This window comes from Alosa pseudoharengus, unplaced genomic scaffold (assembly GCF_046254945.1).
Source record: "Alosa pseudoharengus isolate Yale_2024_CS ecotype anadromous, Long Island Sound unplaced genomic scaffold, YU_APseudo_1.1 YU_APseudo_1.1_scf_11, whole genome shotgun sequence".
NCBI lineage: Eukaryota > Metazoa > Chordata > Actinopteri > Clupeiformes > Clupeidae > Alosa > Alosa pseudoharengus.
In genome coordinates this window covers 26,384,988-26,407,862 of record NW_027468576.1, presented here as the reverse complement: position 1 = coordinate 26,407,862, position 22,875 = coordinate 26,384,988, and the positions used below count along the sequence as shown (strand labels likewise).

General features: G+C 40.7%; 1 protein-coding gene across 2 annotated transcripts in view; it reads left to right on the top strand.

Annotated features, from left to right (window-relative positions):
* Positions 1-22,875, top strand: part of nos1apa (nitric oxide synthase 1 (neuronal) adaptor protein a) — a 104,123-nt gene that overhangs the window by 15,445 nt on the left and 65,803 nt on the right. Inside the window, exons 3-5 of one of the 2 annotated variants that reach the window (XM_076278625.1) lie at positions 17,929-18,021; positions 18,538-18,561; positions 19,597-19,655. In XM_076278625.1, the coding sequence (XP_076134740.1) occupies positions 17,929-18,021; positions 18,538-18,561; positions 19,597-19,655 (176 nt within the window). The remainder of the gene's footprint in view (positions 1-17,928; positions 18,022-18,537; positions 18,562-19,596; positions 19,656-22,875) is intronic. The other variant, XM_076278626.1, reaches the window with a different exon arrangement.

Genomic DNA, 22,875 nt, shown 5'->3' with positions numbered 1-22,875 from the left:
ACTAGGCTAGATCGATCAAGGTCAGTGTTAAAATTACTGCATGCAAATCACTGAATGCTATGCAGAGGGGCCTAATCTTTAGGCCATCTGATGTACAGTATAGGCTACCCTAGGCCTTCCCGTGTTCATGGGATTTCTTTGACAGTTGCAAAGGGGATAATGTGAGGATAGTCTTCTTTGCGCCCATTGTACAAGTACGACGTTCCAACCACTCAGGTCTTCGTCAGATAGGCCTACACCATTACCTGTTGCAATATATCTGTGTGCATTCCTACATTACGTCTATTTCTTTGATAACATGATTTGCTAGCACGTACTGTAACAATACGCCGCTATTATTATTAGGACTCAACACGCTTTGGTGGTATTATGCTGTGGGCTTTAATTAGCGCATTTCGGGTAGCCTATCCTACATCTGGGCAATAATTATTGAACAAATTGCAGTCTACATGCCATGACAAATATTACCACTAGTAGGCTACTGACCGAACATGAAATAGATCGTTTACAAGTTATGGTAATGTTATTCTGGCGTGAACATTGCGCTTTCATCACGTTAGCACCCTATGATTACAGCTCGTTATGTCTCGTCAAAATTCATTGATGAAGGAAGGTTCGCTTTATCCCAGAGAACCATACTCGTTTCACTTAGGCTAGACTAAAACATAAGAGAGGAACTTGGCACTAACCATGTAGTCGTGTTTTCTATAGCATATTCGTTAACCTGTCGTTCTTTGAACTCTTTAATAATGTTGGGATATGTCTGCAAGGTGTTTAGCCAAGTTCCATGCGTAGCCTACTGCTTTTAAATGACTTTGTGTACCTGATGGCTTGCCTTAATTTGCGATGTATCCGAAATAGTTGCAGATTTCACTGCACCTTTTGTTTTATCCACAAGGCCTAGAACTGTCAGCAAAGAACTATGTTGATGTTGGCTGCGCACTCACTCACTCAGAGCTGCCTGCTTGACACGCCCACTTGCCTACATGCGTGCAAGGAGCAGTGAGAGCAGCAGTTCACACAGACACAGAACATTATTATTTTAATAAAGTATCGATTCTAAAAACGTCTGAAATCGTATCGTTTTTTGCGTGAAGGCATCGCGATACCTTTTTAGTATCGATACACCGTGCAACACTACCCTGTATTAACTGTATTACCTGTGGCTTTGCCGTTTTCCAATGCCACACCCCTAGAAACTGGTGTGAACTTGGCATGCTAAGATTGGTTTTAATCCTCCTAGCCCAGTCCGTCAGACATGAGAAGCTGGGTGGAAGGGATTGATTAGCGCCAAGCTGGATTTGCTTTGCCTTGTTTAGTGGGCTCTCCTCTCTGGCACTTAATGCTCAGGAGAGACACATGCAGTCATTCAGAGAATGGGGGTGAAGATTACCAGAAGCAAGAGGGGGTGAAGCTTCTTAAGCAGTGAAGCAGCTGCAGCAGCCCTCTAACCCATTGTCTATGTTCCAAGCAGGGGGGCAATTAAAGGGAGGAGAATCAGTGGGGTCGCATTAATAATGGAAGTGGCTTCCTAGTGTAAGTTGGATCTCTGTATGTTGATGAATTCTAAATGATAAACCATACTTATTTAGCCATTACATCACTGTCAAAGTATTTGCAGATACCCCAGTATTAATGTATTATTAATGTCTTGGCGCTTGCCCATGTCTGTCCCCTGTCATCACTGGCTCATTGTAAAGATGCTGCTGCTTAATAGTGGAGATTCTTGGCTCTGGACGGTCACTATGGAACAGTGTGCAGTAAATATTGTGTCAGTTGTTGGTCCTGAATGTAATTAGCCAGTGAAAGCCATAAGGCCACTCATCCTTATCCTAGCATATTGTTTGTTCATTTACCTGAACTGATGGTGCCTCTGTCCTCATTTAAAATAGCACAATGTGTGCAGAGCTAATGTTGCCCCAAGTTGAATTCTATGGTAGAATGTTACTGAACCCTCAAATGGGTGAACAAGTGTTTCAGTCAGTAGTCATGGTCAATCAGTTTTATGGGAAGCCTGTCTTCTTAGTCCATTTAGTAAAGCATTGTTCAAAGGAAAGCCAAGAGTTTTCTTCATAGGCCCCAGAGTTCTCTTCCCAAGAAGCATTCTCACTGGTTAGACATTTTGCATCCACATTTGCTTGTGTTAAAGCCTGTAAAAGTTCACTTTTACTGAGACAATAGTGTCATTATATTGTAGTTTATTGGGCTGGCATTCATTATTCCATTATCTGTGATGTTTCTCTGACAGACCCACAGTTTCCCCCTTTCCTCTGAAAATTGAGAGGCCTGTTTATGAAGATAACTTTTGGGGAGTAATGTTTGTTTTTCAACAGGTGAAATAATATCACCATATTACTGTTGGAGATAATGATGAAAAACGCTTCCTACCTATTCCCCAAAGGGAAACAATCTGGTAGTTGAAAGAGATTCGTGAAGATATCATAGTTCAGTCCAAATTATGCAAGGACAGAAACCACCGAGGGGCCAAAAACAACCTAGGGGAAAGCGAGGGAATACGTAATACCAGATTATTGCATCACATACTGTAGGCCGACTGTGGATCATTGAGTAACATGCTTTCTGTGGAATTTTCGAGGGATTGTGATTTATTGAACTTTAAACCTTTTCAGTGAAATATTGCTGTCAGGTAATTTTATACCTTCAAACCTCTGAATAGGTCACATGACTAATGGGCTTGTTAAAGGGACACCAGGCAACATTTTCGTGTTAATTAATCATCTTCGGTATATGGTTAAATGACTCATTACGGGGCGAATGAAGGCTCTCTCGCCCGCCCCTACTGCCTGTAGGAAGAATATCCCACTTGCAAGTTCGGTGTATCCTACCCGCCGACCGAAGCAGGATCAGTTTACAGCACAGACGCAGGCTATCGAAATGCTAGAGATTGTTGCAAACGTGTGTATAATGGCAGAGCCGGCGAAGAAGCATCGAAAACCCTTGACGGAAGACGCAAAGAAAAGGAAAAGAGCTTCAGACCGAGCGAGGGGGAGTTTCGTAGAGAAAAAGCATCAGGCTTGCCTGGTATCCCTTTAATTGAAGAATGTTTTCAGTATCTGGACTCATAAAATGAGGCCAGGCAGTCAGACCATGCTCAAAGTAAAGATCAGTTTAGATGCACTGAATATTCAACTTTTTACTCCAAAGTAAAGGCAGTATTTTTATTATGAAAAATAAAGTCTTTCATGTATATAATATTGTTATACATTTATAATTTGTTATAAATTTAAAGTTGCCTTGACAACCTCGAAATGAGGCCTTCGGCTGGTGTACCAAATGGCCTATTAAAAAGTCATCCAGAGCTAAAATGAAGGGATTAAACTGAGAAAAATTACAGTTACAAGTAAATTCTTACAAGTAAGTGCTAAAGGCCAAATAGATACACACATGCATACATTCGCAGACACATACATACATCTTAAACACACACACACCGCTCGAACACACATATATCTCAGGCACCTTTCCACGTCTGATAAGAGGCTTTTCTTTTCCTGGTTGCGTATGCAAATACAGGAATCCGAGCAGAATGACATGAGAAACTGATAAGAAAGACGATGTGGAAATTAACCTGCACACATCTGTGGGGATGTGGTACAGTAGTGGGTGGACGCAACAAAAACGCAGCCTTTCATTTCCTTCTCCGGGTCTCCTGAGGTACTGTATGTCCCAAGCTTTTCATATGGGAATCTGGCGGAATGTCAGATGTGTCGGTGGTGTTCCTATACGCTTCTGGAAACAGTGGAAATTCAGGAAATTCAGAGCGCACTCCAGCTTTGATTCAATGCACATGCACAGCAAGCGTGCTTTGAAAGGCTCTCCAATTACAAAGATCTCTTTCAAAGAGAAGTACATCACTGTCTGCCTGTCTTGTGTCAAACCAGCAGTCAGGGATCCACTGGGGAGCAAGGGTGAATGGAAAAAAAACACAGATGTGTGGGGGTGTGTGTGGGCAGGGCTATGTGTGAATGTGTGCAAGCGTTGGGGCTACAGCATTATATGGCTGTTTGGAGTGCCTTTTGTCAGATCTAGACTTTCAAAGGGGCTCCAGGGTTCCAGGCCATTCATGCCAGAAGTCGGCAGCCTTTAAATCACAGGAGTACTGACTCAGGGGGCTTAAAGCCCTGTGAAGGTACCAGGCAATGAAGCCTGGTCCTGACAGGGACTCCAACCTGAAATAAATGGACGTGCTTGTGAGCACCGCGGCTCCAACAAAGCTGTTAAGAGATTTCTGAAAGAAAGTCAGACCATTTACAACTTTGTGAGTTAAAAGCTAGACAGGCCCTGAATTTTCTCAGAGTATGTATGCTTAACAGCATAGCTGTCCTCTTCAGCACCATACAATTACACTACATTTGAAATGTTTATGTGTAGCTTGTGTTAGCATCTTGTCCTCTCTAATCTATAGAGCACATCTGTACCCACATCATCTCTGTGTGCCTTGAATTTAAACAATGTAATCTAGTCTTCTCATTTCAAAATTATGTATAATATCCACATGGAAAAGAAGTACAATTCCACACTCCAGTTAGACAGGAATTAGCAGTGCAAACTGAAGCACTGCACTTTAATTTGTCAAATACACATGAGAGTTACTGGGAAAACAATAAGTAGTCTTAAGTTTCCAAAAGGAAAAAAAAAAATATATATATAATTTATTTATATTTATTTATTTATTTAGAGTATGTTCCCCTTGTAGCATAACAACCAGTGGAGTCTTATAAGCCGCTATGATCTGACAACAGGAAGATGACTGACTGTGTTTCATTTTGTGCACTCAGTGTTTGTTTTGCTCGGTTTTCAGTTCTTAGTTCAGTTGTTTTCATTCTGTTTTTAGTGTTTCAATGCTGTTGATTTATTTGAAGGCAGAAGTGTTTGAACCAGGCAAATGAGATCAAAGCCGTTTTCTACTGTGAGTTTTGAAGCCCTCTCTTTAGATTGGGAGTCTAAATAAGTATTGTGTGTTAGGGTTGACTCTCTTCACTTTGTGTTGTTTTCTTGAGTGTTCCTGAAGCCTGTAGTTTAGAAGCCTGAAACATTACTGTGGAGAAGTGGGAGGAGAGCGACTATGGAGGAAGGAAGGGGGGGTGAATAACCTCAAAGGCTTTCAGACAAGGATTACGGGGAAGTGCATTACATATTCAAAAGTCAAATGACTACAGAGTTAAAACCTTCGGTACATTTCCATAGAGCTTCATTAGGACAGTTAATCGGGTTAACCTTCATTGAGAAGTCTAAAATAAAGCTGAAATATTTAATTGAGTCCAGTTGAAGCAGATCGCTTCTAATGGAAATACTTTTTTTTAAGATGACTAATTTAACTTTGAATGTGCTAAGCCTTGTCTTTAGATAGCCTGAATATTAACAATATAGATAATGTTATAATCCTTATTTTCAGTAAGGGTTTTAGCAGTTGGACAATTGTTAGTATTAATAATGCTTTTTTTATCTTTTCATTCATTAATCTTAATATGTGATAGCAATAGAACTGCTGCAGTGTTTTCGTTGTTGCTATAATTGATCAGAAATGACTGATAAAACTGGCCGGCTGTTATGGCTCCTTTGCTATGAGCACTGAATAGCCTAAGACTGAGGTGCTGTGTTGAACCGTTGACACATCTGTCTCAAACTTGAGATGTGAGTTTGTTTGAAAAGTATTGAGGCGTGAAGGATATAATCCTGAAGCATGTCTATTCACCTCACCTGTCAATTACAGCATACACCCTTAGCTTCTCTGTGTCAAGCTAAATAGTGCACCACTTGCATACTAATGGATAGCTCTCAAATAAACAGAAGCACACCTCAGTGACTTTGTGTAATATCCGAATAACCTCAGTATTTGTCATTTGAAGGTTTCATGATCATGATTTCACTCTGTAACTGTTTTCCCTCTGAGGATGTTGCTGGTAAATATAGCCTGGTTTGTGAAAGTAAATAAAAAGTTGGTGGAGAAGAAAATGAGAAGTGTGCACTGGAAGGTACATTGCATCAATAGTACCTCCCTGTCGATGGCATTCTGTTTATCATCATGCAACAAAAATTTAGTGTATTGAATCCTCCTCTAGGCTGAATTTCCACCTTTGTTTCATCGAAGTAAAGTTTGGTTCGGAGGTATATGACAAAGCTGACCTATCCAAAGCTGTTTGACTGCACATCATTGCTGAGAAATAGCCTGTTGTTCTCGTGTCTGTTTGGCAAGCTTTGGGCTGTGACTAATCACTCGAATGTGATTACTTTCCCTGCCCCCACGGATTTATGTGATTTACACATAATCATCACTGTCACGGACAGTAGCCCAAAGTAAGGGAGGAAAATGTATAGCCACACTCTATTTGTTTTTTCTTCCTCTTTCTAAAAGTAAATTGGGCATTTTCTCACTGTCATAAAGGAGGCATGCAGCTAATATGGAGGGTTTTGCGGACACAGGTAGCAATACGATATACATTTGGAGCTATGATTGTATATTAATAAATAATTTCACATCAACAAAACCAATCAGAATTAGCAGATTAGCAATTAGCAGACCCCAGTCCGCATCCAAAAGCCCTATTGTGAAAGCACCCTATAGTTTTCTAGAGAGTGGGGAACACAATTGGCCTCTCTTAATTTACGATGCCAGTGTCTAATAAAAATATCAATAACACTGAACTGCCTTGTTGCCTGTATGATAGCTTTCCCTAACCCTATCAAAGTGGAAAAATAATGAGTTGTGATTTTATCGTATGGCTTCTCCTTGCCAAAATGGTGAAAAGCAAGAGAGCATTGGCTGCTTTGGCTTTTTACTCAGTATGTGGTTAACATGATGTAGAGCAGTCTGCGCCGCTCTCCAACTGTGCAGCGTTGGCCGCAGAGCAGAGAATACACCCTGGAGCAATTTTGGTTTCATGCTCAGAGGCTTCCCCCCTCCTAAAGCCAAAGCCAGGGATGAGGAGAGCTCTCTTTAATCAGTTGCGTGGGGAGCTATGGCTCCCGCACCCCACCGACTCGCTCAGAGATTTACCGTTCATTTGACTTCAGCTCCGGTTGTCGGTGCTACGGGCCAGGCACCAGGCCCATGGAATGTTGTCTTTTTCCATGCACAGCCACTGCCGCTGCTACCATCCCACTGAAGGCTCTCCAAACAGATAAGCTTGGAGGAGGGAGGGCACTGCAGCTGTCAGGCCTTCCTAAATAACATTAGCTGCCCTGTGACACCGCCATGATGATAAAAGGGCTATGGGCTTGCCACGGGGCTTGGGATCCCATGAGGGAGAAGGGCTGGGTGTTGCGCTGTGTTTATCCAGTGGCTTACATCCTGTGAGCCCTCCCTATTCCTTGACCGGTGTTGTCAGGATGATAACGTCACGCACCAGTTTGGCCAGCCAAGATAATAAAAAAAGCCATTTCCATGATTCCACTTGGGGACAGGAATGCTGCGGTCATCATTTCGGTTGTGATGTTCGCCACCCGTAGTACTCATAGTGGTGGTTTCTCATTAGAGCGTAGAAATGTACAGATCTCTGGCTTCCAGCTGGCTTTGGAAGAAGGCCAGTGCGAGGCCTTTTTTTTTTATTCCCGGCTCCATAGTACTAATGACTACTCTGAAAATATGGTCTTTGTGGCAAAGGAGGAATGATCTCCCCCCAACTAAACCCCACCACCTCTCCAGAGCTGACTCCTCTCTCAGAAAGGCCACTTTAGCCGAGGAGGACTTGAGGTATTGTGCAGTATGTACAAGCTATCCAGTGAATTTACGGCCTCCCTTACTGCGATACAATGGAGAGAAGATTAAACATTGTTTGTGTAGTCCTAGCCACAGGTATCTACCCTGGCCAACGGAGGTTACAATTTGTAGTGAGGGTGACTTTGATCTCAATTGTAACTTCGTTTTGCACCATCTGACATTTTAATCCCCCCAAATCTGATTGGTGATTCTGTTTGCCCGCAATCACCTGACAGAGAAATGGGTGGGCAATTAAGAGTATTCCCCTGGCTGAAGTCAAATGATAGATCTGGACAAATTGTTAAGCAGAGGCCGAGAAAGGGAGTAGCTGAGATTGAGCTGGTTTTATTCTACTGAGAGGAGGCAATCTCAGAGAGCCATTTTGGTGACAAACCTGCATTGGTCCATTTAATCAACAAATATAACCGAAGGAACCTTGCAAGCCCCATCTCCCAAATATCATTTTATCTGCCCAAGAGAATAAAAAAGAGAAATGGAGGCAGGCTACCATGTATGGTTGTTAAGAATGAGGTCTCTTTTCAGATGACAGGGCCATCAATAAACAGAGAAAAAAGGTATTGAATTGTATCCTTCTTGCTAAATATGGTCTGTTTCTCCTTGGGAGACATTTCAAATGTGTTTTTGTGCTTCTTGTAGTTTCAGTGTGATCTGTAAAGGTGCCCAGATGGTTGCTGTTCTAGTGTGCATTATTTTCATTTCACTGGTGAATGGTTGTCTACTCATCAGGACAAAAAAAGAGAGTATGACAAATAACTATTGATTGCATACTAAGCTAGGTTCTTATAAATTGTGTGCAAGAGTTCATTGGTAATGAGCATTAAAATAATGGCATTCAAATCTGGTTGTAACTGTAGACGGGTTGTAAAAAATAAGGGAACACACTTTTATCTTTGCTTTCTAGAATGCTGTTAATTTTACCATGCATGCTCAGCTTTGCATGGTTTGTTTGAAGCCCGTTTCAACTGGCATCCTAAAAAGACTCAAATGAAATTCTGTGGTGACAGTAACCTGAAGATTAGATCCAGCGGGGTGAATGAGTTGATGAGGATATGCATAATAGGTGTTGCAGATGAAATATAATCTCTGATGATGTATTGGTTGTGTAATGAAACTAACAACCAGATGGAAAGGAACAAAAAAAAAAGCTTACCTGAATGTTAATGATTTGTTAAACAAAAGTTATATGGATGTAATTTAAGAAACCATCACAATAGTAAGCAAATATTTGCCTTTTCTGTTTTCCACAATGGCAAACTTAATGTAAATCCAAACTAAATGGAATGCCTTGATAGTGGTTAGGAACAAGGGAAGAAACAATAGCAGACAACAGTAAACATGGAGGAAAGAAGAAAAAAAAGAGCAAGAAGAAGAAATTTGAATGGGGTCCCTTACCTTGGCAAGGAGCCAGGCGGTCAGATGCTGTAAAACTGACCAAAAATTATATTTTTTCTCATAAACAGATAGATTGGAAGGGAACGTTTTCATTCAGTAGTGGGATGGATTGAAACTTAGACGTTGATATTTTCATCATCTTTCATAATATGAAATCTCAAGTCTGAGCTATTGCCACAGTTCATGGTAGTGAGGCTCTGCCACCTGAGCCAGAATACGGGCATCCTTCAGAAAGAAGCAATCTCTGCCAAAATGCCGCCGTTGTCTTCTGCAGGAAAGTAATGATATTGAAGTTATTTTTGAAAAAATCATCATGGAAATTACCACAACCACCAGGATCACTTTCATTTTGAATAACAGGACGTGTAAGCTCATGTAATAAACGGCCAGATGCAGAGTTCAAAGAGGGTAATCACACCTGTGAGGAATACAAGTACCTTAAAGTTAATGATGAACTAGGTCCAGAAAAGAATGTATGCCACCCACGGCAACTCTGTGTAGCACAATCTATGTCAACCATCAATGGCATTGTAAAAATAACTTTATTGCTCTATTAAAAGTTAGTGTTGCCAAAACCTTGGAAAGTCAAGGGCAGCTTTTATGTATGAGGAAAACTAAGTTTGAACATTTAATCTGGAAACCAGAACACAGCAGTCTTCATGCAGTGTTAGTATTTTATCTGTTTGACCTGAACAACAAGACTCTGGTTCATGCTGAATTTCCATGAGAACTAGTGCAGTGCCCATTCAAACATGTAATTCCTGTAGAAAACCCGTAGCCCAATTACATGCCCGCAGGTATGCCTGCTTTAAAAATAGGACGATAGGGAAAAAATCATTCCAGCTAAGCATTCAATAATGAATACTGAATATTATAATATATTAGTTATAATTAATGTGCAGTAAGCAGAATTTAGGCATGGCTGCATGTGAGATTTCTACAGATCAGAATGACATAAGGCTAACAGCTGTTTTGAGTCAAGGCTATATGTTTATTGTTAAGTTTATTGAATAAGTTCCTGATACTGAAGACAAACCATTTTGTGGAATGATGCATCATCATATTAGATTTGCAATGCAACGATGTGACTCAAAAGTCTTTGGTAGCATAAGTGACATCGCTCTGTCTGCTCTTGTTGTGTAGCTGTCTTCTGAAACGTCATTAAATTCGGGACCATTAGCCTATCACTCGTTTCAATTTGTGACCTTGCAGTCGGAATTGTCGTTTGTTTATTCACAGTCTCACGTCCAAAGTAGCCTGGGTTATTCGAAGCGTCAGTTTATTGCACATACTGCACCCACCTGCAGTTGGATATTGGACTTTTTAACAGGCCGCTCTCAGAGGGTCAGGTTGGGTTCCAACATCTCCACTGCTCTCAGCCTCAGCACCGGCTCGCCACAGGGCTGCGTGCTTAGCCCGCTCCTCTACACTCTCTATACGTATGACTGTGCCCCCACCCACATCAGCAACAATTGTAAAGTTCGCAGATGACACGACGGTAGTTGGGCTCATCTCAGCCGAGGTGGATGAGCTAGCACAGTGAGGGGGTGCCAGGGGGGCCTCAGCAAGTTGGAGGGAAAAATAAAAGCAAGAAATAAATACATTTGAAACATTTAAAATATACTATGAGGGTTGTTATACAATGCCATTATGATAGAGTGATGGCTCTCATATAGCAGAAAGCCCCAAATAAAATTTTTACACACTGTATGCTCCATCGCGATGTGGTTGTGCCTAAAATTATTATTAGATTAGCTTAATGTATTTTTACATTTGCCATAGTATTGTCGATGGGTTTAATTAATAAAACATCAAGGGGGTCCTTGGCCAGAACCTAGTGGTATTTGGGGGGCCTTGTCGTGGAAAAGTTTGGGAACCCCTGAGCTAGCATACAGGGACGAGGTGAAGCGGCTGGCAGAGTGGTGCTCAGTCAACAACCTGCTCCTCAACACCACAAAAACAAAGGAGCTGGTCATTGACTTTAGAAAGAACAAGTCTGACATTTAACCACTCTTCATCGGCGGGGCCTGTGTGGAAAGGGTTCCAGTGTTCAGGTTTCTGGGCATTGAGCTGGAGGACGACCTGACATGGTGCGCCAACACCAAGGAGCTACTGAAGAAGGCGCAGCAGAGACTGTACTTCCTGAGAACTCTCAGGAAGAGCGGTCTACCCCAGAATCTGCTTCTCGCCTTCTATCACTGCTCCTTAGAGAGTGTGCTCACGTATGGACTGTGTGTTTGGTACGGTAGCTGCACATCCTCAGAGAGGAAGGCGCTTCACAGGGTCGTCAGGGCAGCAGAGAAGACCATAGGCTGCCCCCTCCCCACGCTGGAAGAGATCTTGGCCTCCAGATGCCGTAAGAAGGCAATAGACATTTCAAAGGACCCTTCACACCCAGGTCTCTGTCACTTTCAGCTCTTGCCTTCAGGCAGGAGATACAGAACAATGAAAACCAGGACAAACCGTTTAAAAAATAGCTTCTATCCGAAGGCAATCCTTAACTCTTCAAATTTGAAATAGTCTGTTCTCGGCCCCTAACCCACTGTGCAAATTCTATGGTGGAGTAATGCTCTTTTTACCAGTGAAATATGTACAGAACCATTCCTGTTCATAACCAGTGCAATTTATGTTTATATTCTTTTTATATTTTTATATATGTGCATTTTTTTTAAAATATTATTGTTGTTATGCAAACCTCATGAGCACTTTCAAATCTCGTTGTACCTTTGCAAAAAGTGTCAATGACAATAAAGACTATCTATCTATACTGTTTATGTAATTTTGAATAGCCACTACATGCCTGTGTTTGTTTGCGTATTGTTGCAAAAACCGCGGAATCATTTTATGTAAGCAAACTGCATACAGGGAGTCTTTATTGTTGAGGTCAGACATGATAATCATCCAAACATCTTGCATCTAACCCGTGATTCAGTGCTGCCAAAACTCCACTTATCCTCTCTCTCTGGTCCTGAGCTGTGCTGTGTGAGATGGTCCTGTGCTGTGTGAGAGGGGGAGTGGCTACGGTAGAGCAGAGAAAGACAAGACAACATGTGCTTCTTTTACCAATACATATTTAACAATATCTTTTGCATTAATACTCCAAATAATGTCAAACTTGGCACTGTACTTACTCGTGCCCATAGAAAGACACCTGGCAAGTTTGAAATCAATTGGACCATCAGTTCGAGAGATATGCGAATAACAGACATACACACACACACATACACACACACACACACAGACACACACACAGACAGACAGACGTTCCTGCAATTTATAGATAGATACTGTGAGCAGAGAAAGACTTAAGGTTTGAGGTAAACTTCCAACAAAGGTGTGGCTTAAGGTTGCAAATCTTGAAACGTTAAAAACATTTTCTAACAAATGAAAGCTGTGCAATGATATTTGATATATGATGTTGTCCAAAATGTCTATATGTCTTTTATGAATCAAGCTGTAGAAATGAATTTTTACTTTACAACCAGATAAAAACCTTTCAGAATGTGGTGATGCCGTAACCTCTACCACTTTGTTCCACCACTCACTGGGTGATTGATGCCTAAAGCTTTACAAAATGTCAAAATCATGAGCAGCACCAAGAGGCATGTAGAAAAGTGAAGGAAGAGCTATTGCTGCTCCACCTATTCCATTTCAGTTCTAAGGTTTTTTGAAGGCAGTGAAAGCAGATGAGTGAGAAAATAAAAGTAATCGTAACCCTCCTCTAGCTACAACCCACTCTTTCTCTTTTCACAATCTTTCATGTGCGATGTTCAGTCAGGGTGTCATATAATAGGCTGATTATTTAGGCCTATTGCTAAAGGGATTTTTTGTCTCTAATTGGATTTTAGATGAGAAAATCCCAATGAGGAAGATAGTGGATGGCTGCTTTTCCCATTGCAGGTTTAAGGACATAGCTTTTAGGACTAAAACAGTTTGGATTTTTTAAGATTTAAAGATGTTAGTGCTTTTTAAGTTTAAGCTGCTCTGACAGTTTACACTTTTCAGATGGCTTCCAGTCATCTCCTTATCAGCAAAATAACAACAAGGATTGTTTTTATCATTTAAAGTACAACAGAGGCAATCCCCCCCCCCCACACACACACACACACACACAGGAAATAGCCTAACATTTCAGTTTAACACAACATGACAAAACATCTTAGGGACATGTCTTTGAGTCGCTATGGAAACACCTTTCATTATAGTGTTTTTTTGGTATCCATGGATACAGCACTGCGCTGAATGGCAGGTTGCAGCTCTTAGAGCCATACTGTCCAACAACCAATCTCTCAGAGTGAAATAAATTAAAACCCCATCCTTTGTGCTTTTCCCCTGGATGGTTATGAGGTTTATCTGTTGTGATTAGAACCCGTCAATCTTCTCTGTTTTCTGAAGTAGATAAGGTCCTGCACACTTCTTTTGTTCAACCATGCCTGTATCCTAAGTGGAGGTTGGCAAGAAAGTTTAGTATGTTGACAAACCTTCTCAGGGACTAAGTGAATTGGGTAAAATCGCAATGGCTACAAAGGATAGCAAGTCTATCCCATAGCATTGGTATGAAGTCCCAGCATTTTAAGTGTTTAATGTAATATCAGGAGATCTACTCAAAACTCCAGGATCATGATCAAATTAATTAGAAGTCTAGCCAAAAGATTTCAAAGACTTTCAGTGAACAATCCATGTTCCAATATAGGGTTGTCAATCTACAGGATATGTTCAGCCAGTGTGCCTTTGTTCCATTACCTGGCTCCTTTCTTACACAAATGGGGAACAGTCCATCATATTTTGTGACAATGTATGGTAGCTAGACTAATGGAATTGCCCATAAAGCCATTTACTTGACAGACAGATGAGATTCCCTGAGAGATGCTTGAACAAATGTGTTCCCTTTGCAGTAAAGTCTTTCCAGGTGTCAGCAGTATAAAGTAAAACAGTACATTCCCAGAGCACTCTGTCTGAATGCTGACACACACTCATATTTTTCATTTTAGATGAATCATAGCTGCTTTCCTTTGTTGGTTTCCTTTGCTCTTACCTTTGTTGTGTTTTTTTCCTCGGCTACATTTAACTGGTAGATGTGTGTAATTGCCACACAAGCATGTAATCTCGCCCATCATCAAAAGCTGCTTGTTTCTCAGACTTGCTCATTTCTATCATTAAGATATTATACTTATGCTCCAGATTTATTTCCATTATGCTGTTAAGGTTTGGTTGTTCACTTATGCACATTCACCCTGCTACACTGTGTTGTTTACACTATCCTGGTGGTAATGTCTATATTGGATGGCACTGCCTCTTTCTGAAGCCACTTCTGGTATAGTTGAGGCCTTGAGAAATGTGTTGTAGAGGTCCCATCTCTATATTTGATAACTGGAGTCTGGTAAGCAGGCTCTATTTTTCTCCAGTCTGTCAGTTGTGTGTGTATAGGTGTGTTTTTATTAAATGCTGCACACATTGGCCAAACCACCCCTGCTCTCATTTTTCATTCTCCCACTCTCTCACTCTCTAAATCACTTCTGTATTGAAGTGATTGATCTCTGCACCTTAAGGCATTGGTTCAATACTCTAGAGATGTAAACTGTAAACTGGAGTTGAATTCAATCAAACTGTTCATTATGATAATTTGACTCGTGTGCAGTGGTGCTTGGTGCATAAGTCTTGCAGTCTCTTTTGCAGCATAGTTAGTCTTTAGATGTTTCAGTGAAAGTTGAAATGTGTCAAACCATTTAGCAAAGTATCCCTTTTATGAATAACCCATCTTGAGCTTATATAGATGGGCAGTAACTTTGATATCTGTGAATTAAAGCAATGAATAGCATGCCCTAAAAGAGGGAGAGGAAATTGTGATTTGCTTTGCCCATCTCATTTTAAAAAAATAAAGGGAAATTCTGTTGCCATCATGAAATTAAATAGCTTGCAGTTTTTTTTAATCATCTTAGTGTAAGAAGTAATTACATTGGGTTTATTCGGCAATTTCATGTGTTTTTGAACATCCAATTAGAAAAGGCATAATTTGAAATGATAAGTAGGCACCCTGTGATGGTCACCAATTGATATTGAATATAGCTTAAAATTTATCATACCGAGATCAACTAATTTGTTAAATTAAGTGGCTCATTAAGTTACACTTGTCATGTGGAATGAGACAAAGTCTTTGAGCCATATGGCAGTAACAGCTAAGTGTTGTAGGAATTTTAAAGGTGCTCTAAGCGATGCTGGGTAACATCACTTCTGTTGACTTTCAAACAAAATAGAGATCTAGCTTGCTACTTTCTCCCCCTTCCTCCCATGCTGCTCCCATGCAATTTAAACTCTCCTAAACGCGCATCTCTTCTGTGATTTGCTGGAACAGTTTGTTATGTTTTTATGGGCTAGGTTTGCCCAGGTTATTTTGTTGCCGTTTTTGGAGCCTGGGCTGTCTACAGAGATCTCGTTTTTTTTACAGTGCATTCAGGACACCGACAGCTAGTGGTTGGTTAGGTGATGTTTGCAGTAACAGACATAAAATGTTTTAGCCTAAAAAACGTGTGGCATCGCTTAGAGCACCTTTAATGTAAAAGTATTATCATCTTTATTGGTCTTTCCAAAAGAGTGGAGTACTTCAGCCTATACTGTTTCACACTATACACACTGGTCTGCGTGGCTTTTTTTTTCCATGTCCGAGGGTGGACTGAAATCAAAGTGCATGGGTTCTTTTTGATTCTTTTTGTCTTTTAGAGTAATTGGGTTTCTTTAAAGGTGCTATATGAATCCAAGCCATTTTTTTCTTCTTTTCCCTAATTGGATTGGGCTTTTATGTATTAAGATCTTAGCTTGATCAGACGAGTGTGCTGAGTACAGTACAGAAATATTGGAAACCAATCTGTGATTGCCCATGTCATTAGCAGTGAACCTAATGTTGACACTGAGCATTGTTTGAGATTGTTCCGTAACAAACTATGACTAGAAAAAGATTCCGCATTGTGTAAGTGATCTGTCACTGTGGTCAGAATGTATACTGTGTTTGAGGCATTTGACATTGTAAATGTTCATTTTAACATCTCACACATTTACTCTGAATGAATGTTATGTTAAGAGAGACTTGCTTAAGACATGGGATTTGAATACACATCATGGGATGAGCGCTTTCTGGCATGTCTGTAGTAAATCATAGTACTTTGAGGACGTATGGACTTAATTCCCTCAGGCTATAAAAAACGAAACACCTTATACTGCTGTTTTTTTTTTTTTAAATTGCCCTCCTGGAAGAATTTCAAAGCACTTGTTGTACAAATGTATGTTCTTCATTTCCCCTAGATTTTCACAAAGATGTTTAGAAGTGTTAAATAAGTGAATAGATTTGCCAAGTGTGGTGTGGTTAAGGACAAGAGAATGGCAAATATATATATATTGTTGGGCTGCTACGACAGGCAAGAACCACAGAATGACAATGACTTGCTACTCCTTAATGGAGGCAACTCTCTGAAAAATGTATTATCTCAGCAAGGACAATAAATAAGATGGGGCATCATTTCATTGTAGATGTGCACAGTTTCTAAATATGAATGCATGGTATATCAGTTCAGGATTTCATTCATCAGTCTTCAATCTCCACAGTTAAATTATAGCTATTTTGCCTTGAGATTTGTTAAATTGAATTGTGTACATAAACAATGAACCCCATTAACTTCTATGTTTGCAGACCATACATCACTAATCGTTTAGTACTATGAATATTCTGACCCGCAGAACAGAAGCTCCATGACGTGATGTGTAGTTTTGAAATAAATGCACTGTGGATATAACTCAAGGAAGCATTGTTACTTGAAATACAACTGCCTAAGTACATCAAGCGCATGTAAATTGGTTCTGGGCTTCAACTTGAACCTGAGCTTATCCATCTTCAGCTGGAATTGCCCATGCCAAGCACTAGTGGCCCAAGCAATCTAATTATGTCTGAGGCAAAGAGGATGTCAGTAGTGAATGTGTGCTTTTTAAGGGATATGAATGAACAGCAGTAAACAAATTACATCATGAACTGTTTGGTCCCAGAGCACAGCAAGGTGTCCTGAAATTCCATGTACTGTTTTTTCTTAAGCTTTCATTCAATGAATGACACTCAATGTAATTTACTTGTCACCTTTATTTCATAATTTAGTCAAAGGAGCTTTGGATTTGTACCATAGGTGACGTAAATAATTCAATTCAAAGTCATTGTGTATCCACCAATATGTCAGAGAGGGAAGTGTGTTTTGAATTATACGTATAGTGAGAGTGCTCACAGAGTCTTGCTCACAGACCTGCCAGGAGCAGTAGTCTCTCAGGCACCCCAGTGTGTTAAATACCATCCCCCATGGCACCTTATGTGAATGTGATATTGTCACTATGCTATTCGCTAAGCGTGAAAGTATGTGTGGGATCTCTAGGTTGATTTACAATGGTAATGTTATGTGTAGTAGACCTATGTTATTACATGAAGACTGTTGTCCTACATGCTAATGATCTGGTGAACATCTTGGTTTTTGTGACTGATTTCAAGAGGTCTCTGACATAAAAACCGTATTTCACACTTTGGGTTCAACTCGTATATATTTCATCAAAGTTGTTCGACGTTGACATTTGCACCTCACTATTTGTCATTCATGGGAAAAGTTTTGCCAGCTGAAGTGGTCTTGTTCAAACAATCACACCACTTTCTTTAATTGCATTGCATTAACACTGCCACTCTTAAGTCTGGAAAGTTAATTTGATTTTAGTGACTTTATGGCTGCCAAATGATGTAAACTCTTCTCTGTATGTTTTTTTTCTCTTCATAGTATGAATTCAAAGTGAAGAACATCAAGAAAAAGAAAGTCAACATAGTGGTATCTGTAGATGGGGTGAAGGTGGTTCTGCGAAAAAAGAAAAAGGTAAGTTATTCTGGTAATTTTCCAGGTGATAGCCACCTGCTGTTTGAAATTGACTACAATCTGACAGAGAGCCTTTGGTAAAATGTCACTGAGTATTTTTCCGGGAAAATGGCTGGCCTAATTGGAGGAGATTGTTGTCTGTTTGTCAGGAGTGGAGGGCAATCAATATGACTTGATGAAACAGGGAGGAGAGCTAATGTATTCAATCTATGCAGAATCTTGACATGAAAAACGGCAATTTGCTGTGACCACCAATGGGGCCTTCAAAGGGCCTGGTTTTGATGGAGTATTCGGGGACTTGTCATCATTCGTGACTTTCCTCAGAGACTAATTCAGTTTGAACATGTCTTTCAAGCTTGATTCAATTAGGGTTAGTCCACTTGAGGGTGCCTAATCGAGTCGTCCGTCCCTCCACCTCTTGTCAGGAAGTCAGATGGCTGCAGGGTACCTGTTTTCATGTGGGTAGACATCAAGGCCTAATGGAGTCACTCATCCCACTCTTTTTGTTTTCCTCAGAGAAAGGCTTTCACCAATGCACAGGCAAGTGCCACGAGGCTTTCATCTAATATGGCCAATCAGTCAGTGGCATTTGTGGGCCTCTTTCTCCACACATGGCCATCATTAATCACTTTACCCACCTTTTGGACCATCATCTCATGTTTTTGGATTGTGGAGTCTAACATGATACAGTTTGTGAAGCCTAGGGATGCCAGAGGGAAACAGCTAACTGGTGCTATATTTGTGAATATGTGTGCAGAGTTTGACTCTCCTTTGTGTTTATTTTATGGTCTAAAATATGTTTCAAAATGAAAAGCTGTCCACTAACCCAAAACCTACAAACCAACTTGTTTCAGCTCAGGTCAGAATAGGTCACATTAGGTTCATAGACATGTGTTTATAGATTTCATATTGTGACTAATATAATTATTAGTCATTTCAATTGAGAGTGGCATATGGGGGAATGACCTAAATTATTATGCTTAGTCACAACAACTTAGGATTTTCTGTTTGGGATTTTCCATCCATGCAATGAAACATCTATTGACTCTTCATAACTTTGTTTTGTAGATGAGCAGCTATGATGCAACAAAGTGTAGAGTATGAATCAGTCTTTGGTTCCTTCCAGCATGTTGAGATTAGTATGGAATAAAGGTGTACACTAGATGATGTGTGGTCATTAGGTCACAAATCCTTACACCACAGACAGGCTCAGTCTAGTTTGTGTTAATCGTTCTGTAGAGGAAGAATACTAGAAGGTAGACTGAACTCACAATGACATACAGTAGTTGTTCACTACTACTACTACTACTACTACCACCACCACTACTACTACCACTACTACTACTACTACTACTACTGCTAATACTACTACTACTACTACTACTACTACTACTACTGCTAATACTACTACTACTGCTAATACTACTACTGCTGCTAATACTACTACTGCTGCTAATACTAATACTGCTAATACTAATACTACTAATACTACTTTTAGATGTATGTGGATGTTGATGCTACTATTTTCTTTTGTTGCTTTATTCATATTAGAGTTACACTTTTGCACTCTTGCAGAAAAAAGAATGGACTTGGGATGAAAGCAAGATGATGGTGATGCAAGACCCCATATACAGGTAAGAATCCAGATGAGACAGCACTGAACTGGTCAAAAGAATACTAAGATAGCCTTGCCCTTGTGATTTCAGCATGTCATTGAACATTATGCTGATGGAATGCAGTGAAGAGTAAAAACTTAATTGTGACTCGTGGCCAAATCCAAACATAGTCTCTTTGAACTGAACTCTGAATTCAGAGTGGCACACTTCCCACAGTTTTTGGCCTTGGCTGTGACACCACTTTAATTTCACAAACGATTGAGTCTGTTAAATTTGCGCTGTTTTCCTAGCAGCCTAAATGCTATCAATACACGGACCTGCAATAAACGCAAACCACTAACTAGAAGAGTCTAATGAACGGACCGGTATTAAATGAAGCCTTATTTATTTCAGCATGTTACTCTTCTCAAACTCAAACTCATAAATCATGTTTTGTTAAAACAATGGGATTGGAGAAAACATAAATATCCCCTGTAGGAAATGCAGCTACATGTACATCTGTTAGTGTGGTGCCTTTTTGCACGTTTTCTCACACTCAAGTGTGACACACACTCCTGGTGTCACGCCTCCTCTTCAGCAGTCTAGGGTGAAAATTGGAAAGTTTGGAGACATCCGGAGTCTCTGCGGGCACTCGGCCGGAGAGCGATGTGCTTTATTTGTCCATCGCATCTTTCGGAGAGCAGATAATGAGAGGCTGTGGTGGGAGTCCAAATCGCAGGATTAGGCCGGTGGATAGGCTGTTTGACCCCCCCTCCCCCGTCTTTCAGGTGGCTGTATGTGAACTCTGAGAAGGTAGCCGTTGCCAGGTAGCAATCTCATTTTGGCCCCCCATTACCAGTGTATGCACACACACACACACACACACACTTGGGTTGGGAGATTTCAAGGCTTTGACAGATTTGTTGAAAAATTGGAACACTACAGAGCTTTTTCTGCAGCATTAATCACTGTGCACATGCACACACTGATACACACACACACACACACACACACACACACAGTACTTATGAAAAGTGTCAGGCCATCTCCTGGCAAAAGCCAGTATGGAATATTTATATCACTCCAAATCTATCGTCAAGAGCTATATGAGGCTGCCCCTCTGAGAACTAGAAGAGAAATGAACAGATGACGGACCACACGAAAGACGGCACAGTGAGCTGAGAGTGAGCTGCCTTGAGTTGCCACTGATAGACTGAATGAATGAATGAATGAATGAATGAAAAACAGAACAGTCTCTTTTTCTCTCTCTTTATCTATCTCTCTCTCTCTCTCTTTCTCTCTCACAAAGCAGTAGAACTGACTGGGAATACTACTTTTGATATGTTTGCGTGCTTGCTCAGTGTGACTGCGTAGTATGTAAGGGATAATGTATAGAATGCCGGTCATTATAGGGAAATAGGTCCCGACAGGGTGAACCGGCACATCCCGATTATTACACGGCTACTTGCCAAAACGAAACAATAAACTCCCCATGATATGACTCTTTAGCCCACATAGCCTAGGCTATAGCCTATTTGTTACCGTTTCATCGTGGCTTTTGGTGAGAAACAAATAGTTCGCAACAGCACACGCTGAACTTGAATCAAACATTCTTTAGAACACAGCTGATCAATCGTCTGCTTTCACTTTTGAATGAAGCTCCAGTCCTTGCATAGTGATATGAATGACGTGAATTAGAAGCACAAAACCCATTTTCCTTGACAGTGGTCTGTTATACTTAGCAACGGTCTGTTATTGAGAAATAGCAGACTACTGAATGTTGGGAAGGCCCATTCAAGTGAATGAAGTGAGCATTCTTCAGCATTATGAAGAGTCGTGTAATAAAGAACAAGTAGCAACTGAGGTATCTCTGTTGGAAATTATTTTATCTGAAAAACAAAGTGTTTGCAGTTGCTTTTAGTGCCAATGGATCAATATGGTGTCTCCATGCTGTTTGCAAGTTATAGTAAAATATTACATTTTTAGTGTTGGTTTATTGCTAGTATGTGTGTGAAATTGGCTGTACACTGTAGTTTTTCAAAGTTGATGTATCATTCCTGTACGTTGATACTTGTTTGTGTTTATCAGCACCTTGTACCCTTCAGTCAATGTCATTGCTGGACTTAAGTGCTGGAGTAAGTCCAAGACATCAGGCCAAATATCTATCTCAGCACTGTAAGAAATACCTTCCAGAATGCTTTCACCTCAAAGCTGCAAAATCATTAAAATGAGCACACTGTCCGTGCGTGCGTGCGTCCGTGCGTCCGCTGGTGTTAGTGAAAGTGTGTACTTCTGAACCATCTGCAGTGTTTTATGACTATGGGCTATTAGTGGCTGCATGTTTATTACATACCAGCCATCATCTGAGTCATTATATTAAAACAGACTCGCTCAGGAGATATGGAGTAAGGGGAATAACGTCTAAGTGCAGTAATCCATCATTAACATCAGCATGGCACAACTGACCTGCCATGTACTGTGCATCTCAATGGACTCTCCTACCACCCAGCTTAAACAGGGTAGAGACTGTGTGTGTGTGTGTGTGTGTGTGTGTGTGTGTGTGTGTGTGTGTGTGTGTGTGTGTGTGTGTGTGTGTGTGTGTGTGTGTGTGTGTGTGTGTGTGTGTGTGTGTGTGTGTGTGTGTGTGTGTGTGTGTGTGTGTGTGTGTGTGTGTGTCAGTCATGTTGGAGTAATAACCCTTCATCACCTTGCTGTGGTGCGCTGTGTTTATCATCCAAGAGGATGCCCCTGAAAAAAGCTGCGGTTTGTGGGAGTAGGATTACATTACCGTGTGCAGCTGTCAGCTCAGTGGCTCTGCTGATCCCCCCTGCTGATAGATTACAGGTGTCTACTTTTTGTCCAGAAGCCTTGATCAATGATGTCTGTTAGATGATTGTGTTGCTGTACTCACACCCTTTCCATGTCTCTGTAATGTTCCCTCCTAGGCAGGCTTTAGAAATGAATCACTCGCCTTGGTATTGCTGCAGCAACTCTGGATAGGGAATAGCAAATGAACTCTGGGACCATCTGAATGCATTTGATTGCTCACATATTGACGGAAGATTGTTTCAATGTCAAACTGTAGTGCTAAGAACTCCAAGTGCCTTTGAAACTCCAAGCTCCTGTTTTCAAAGAGGCGATCGAAGTCCTGAAAGCAACCCTAAAGTACAGTGTGCCTTGTGTTTCATGATGACTAATGCCATCTGTGACTGTGGATGGTGTGCTCCTATTATATCTAATGTAGGCTAATATTTTCAAT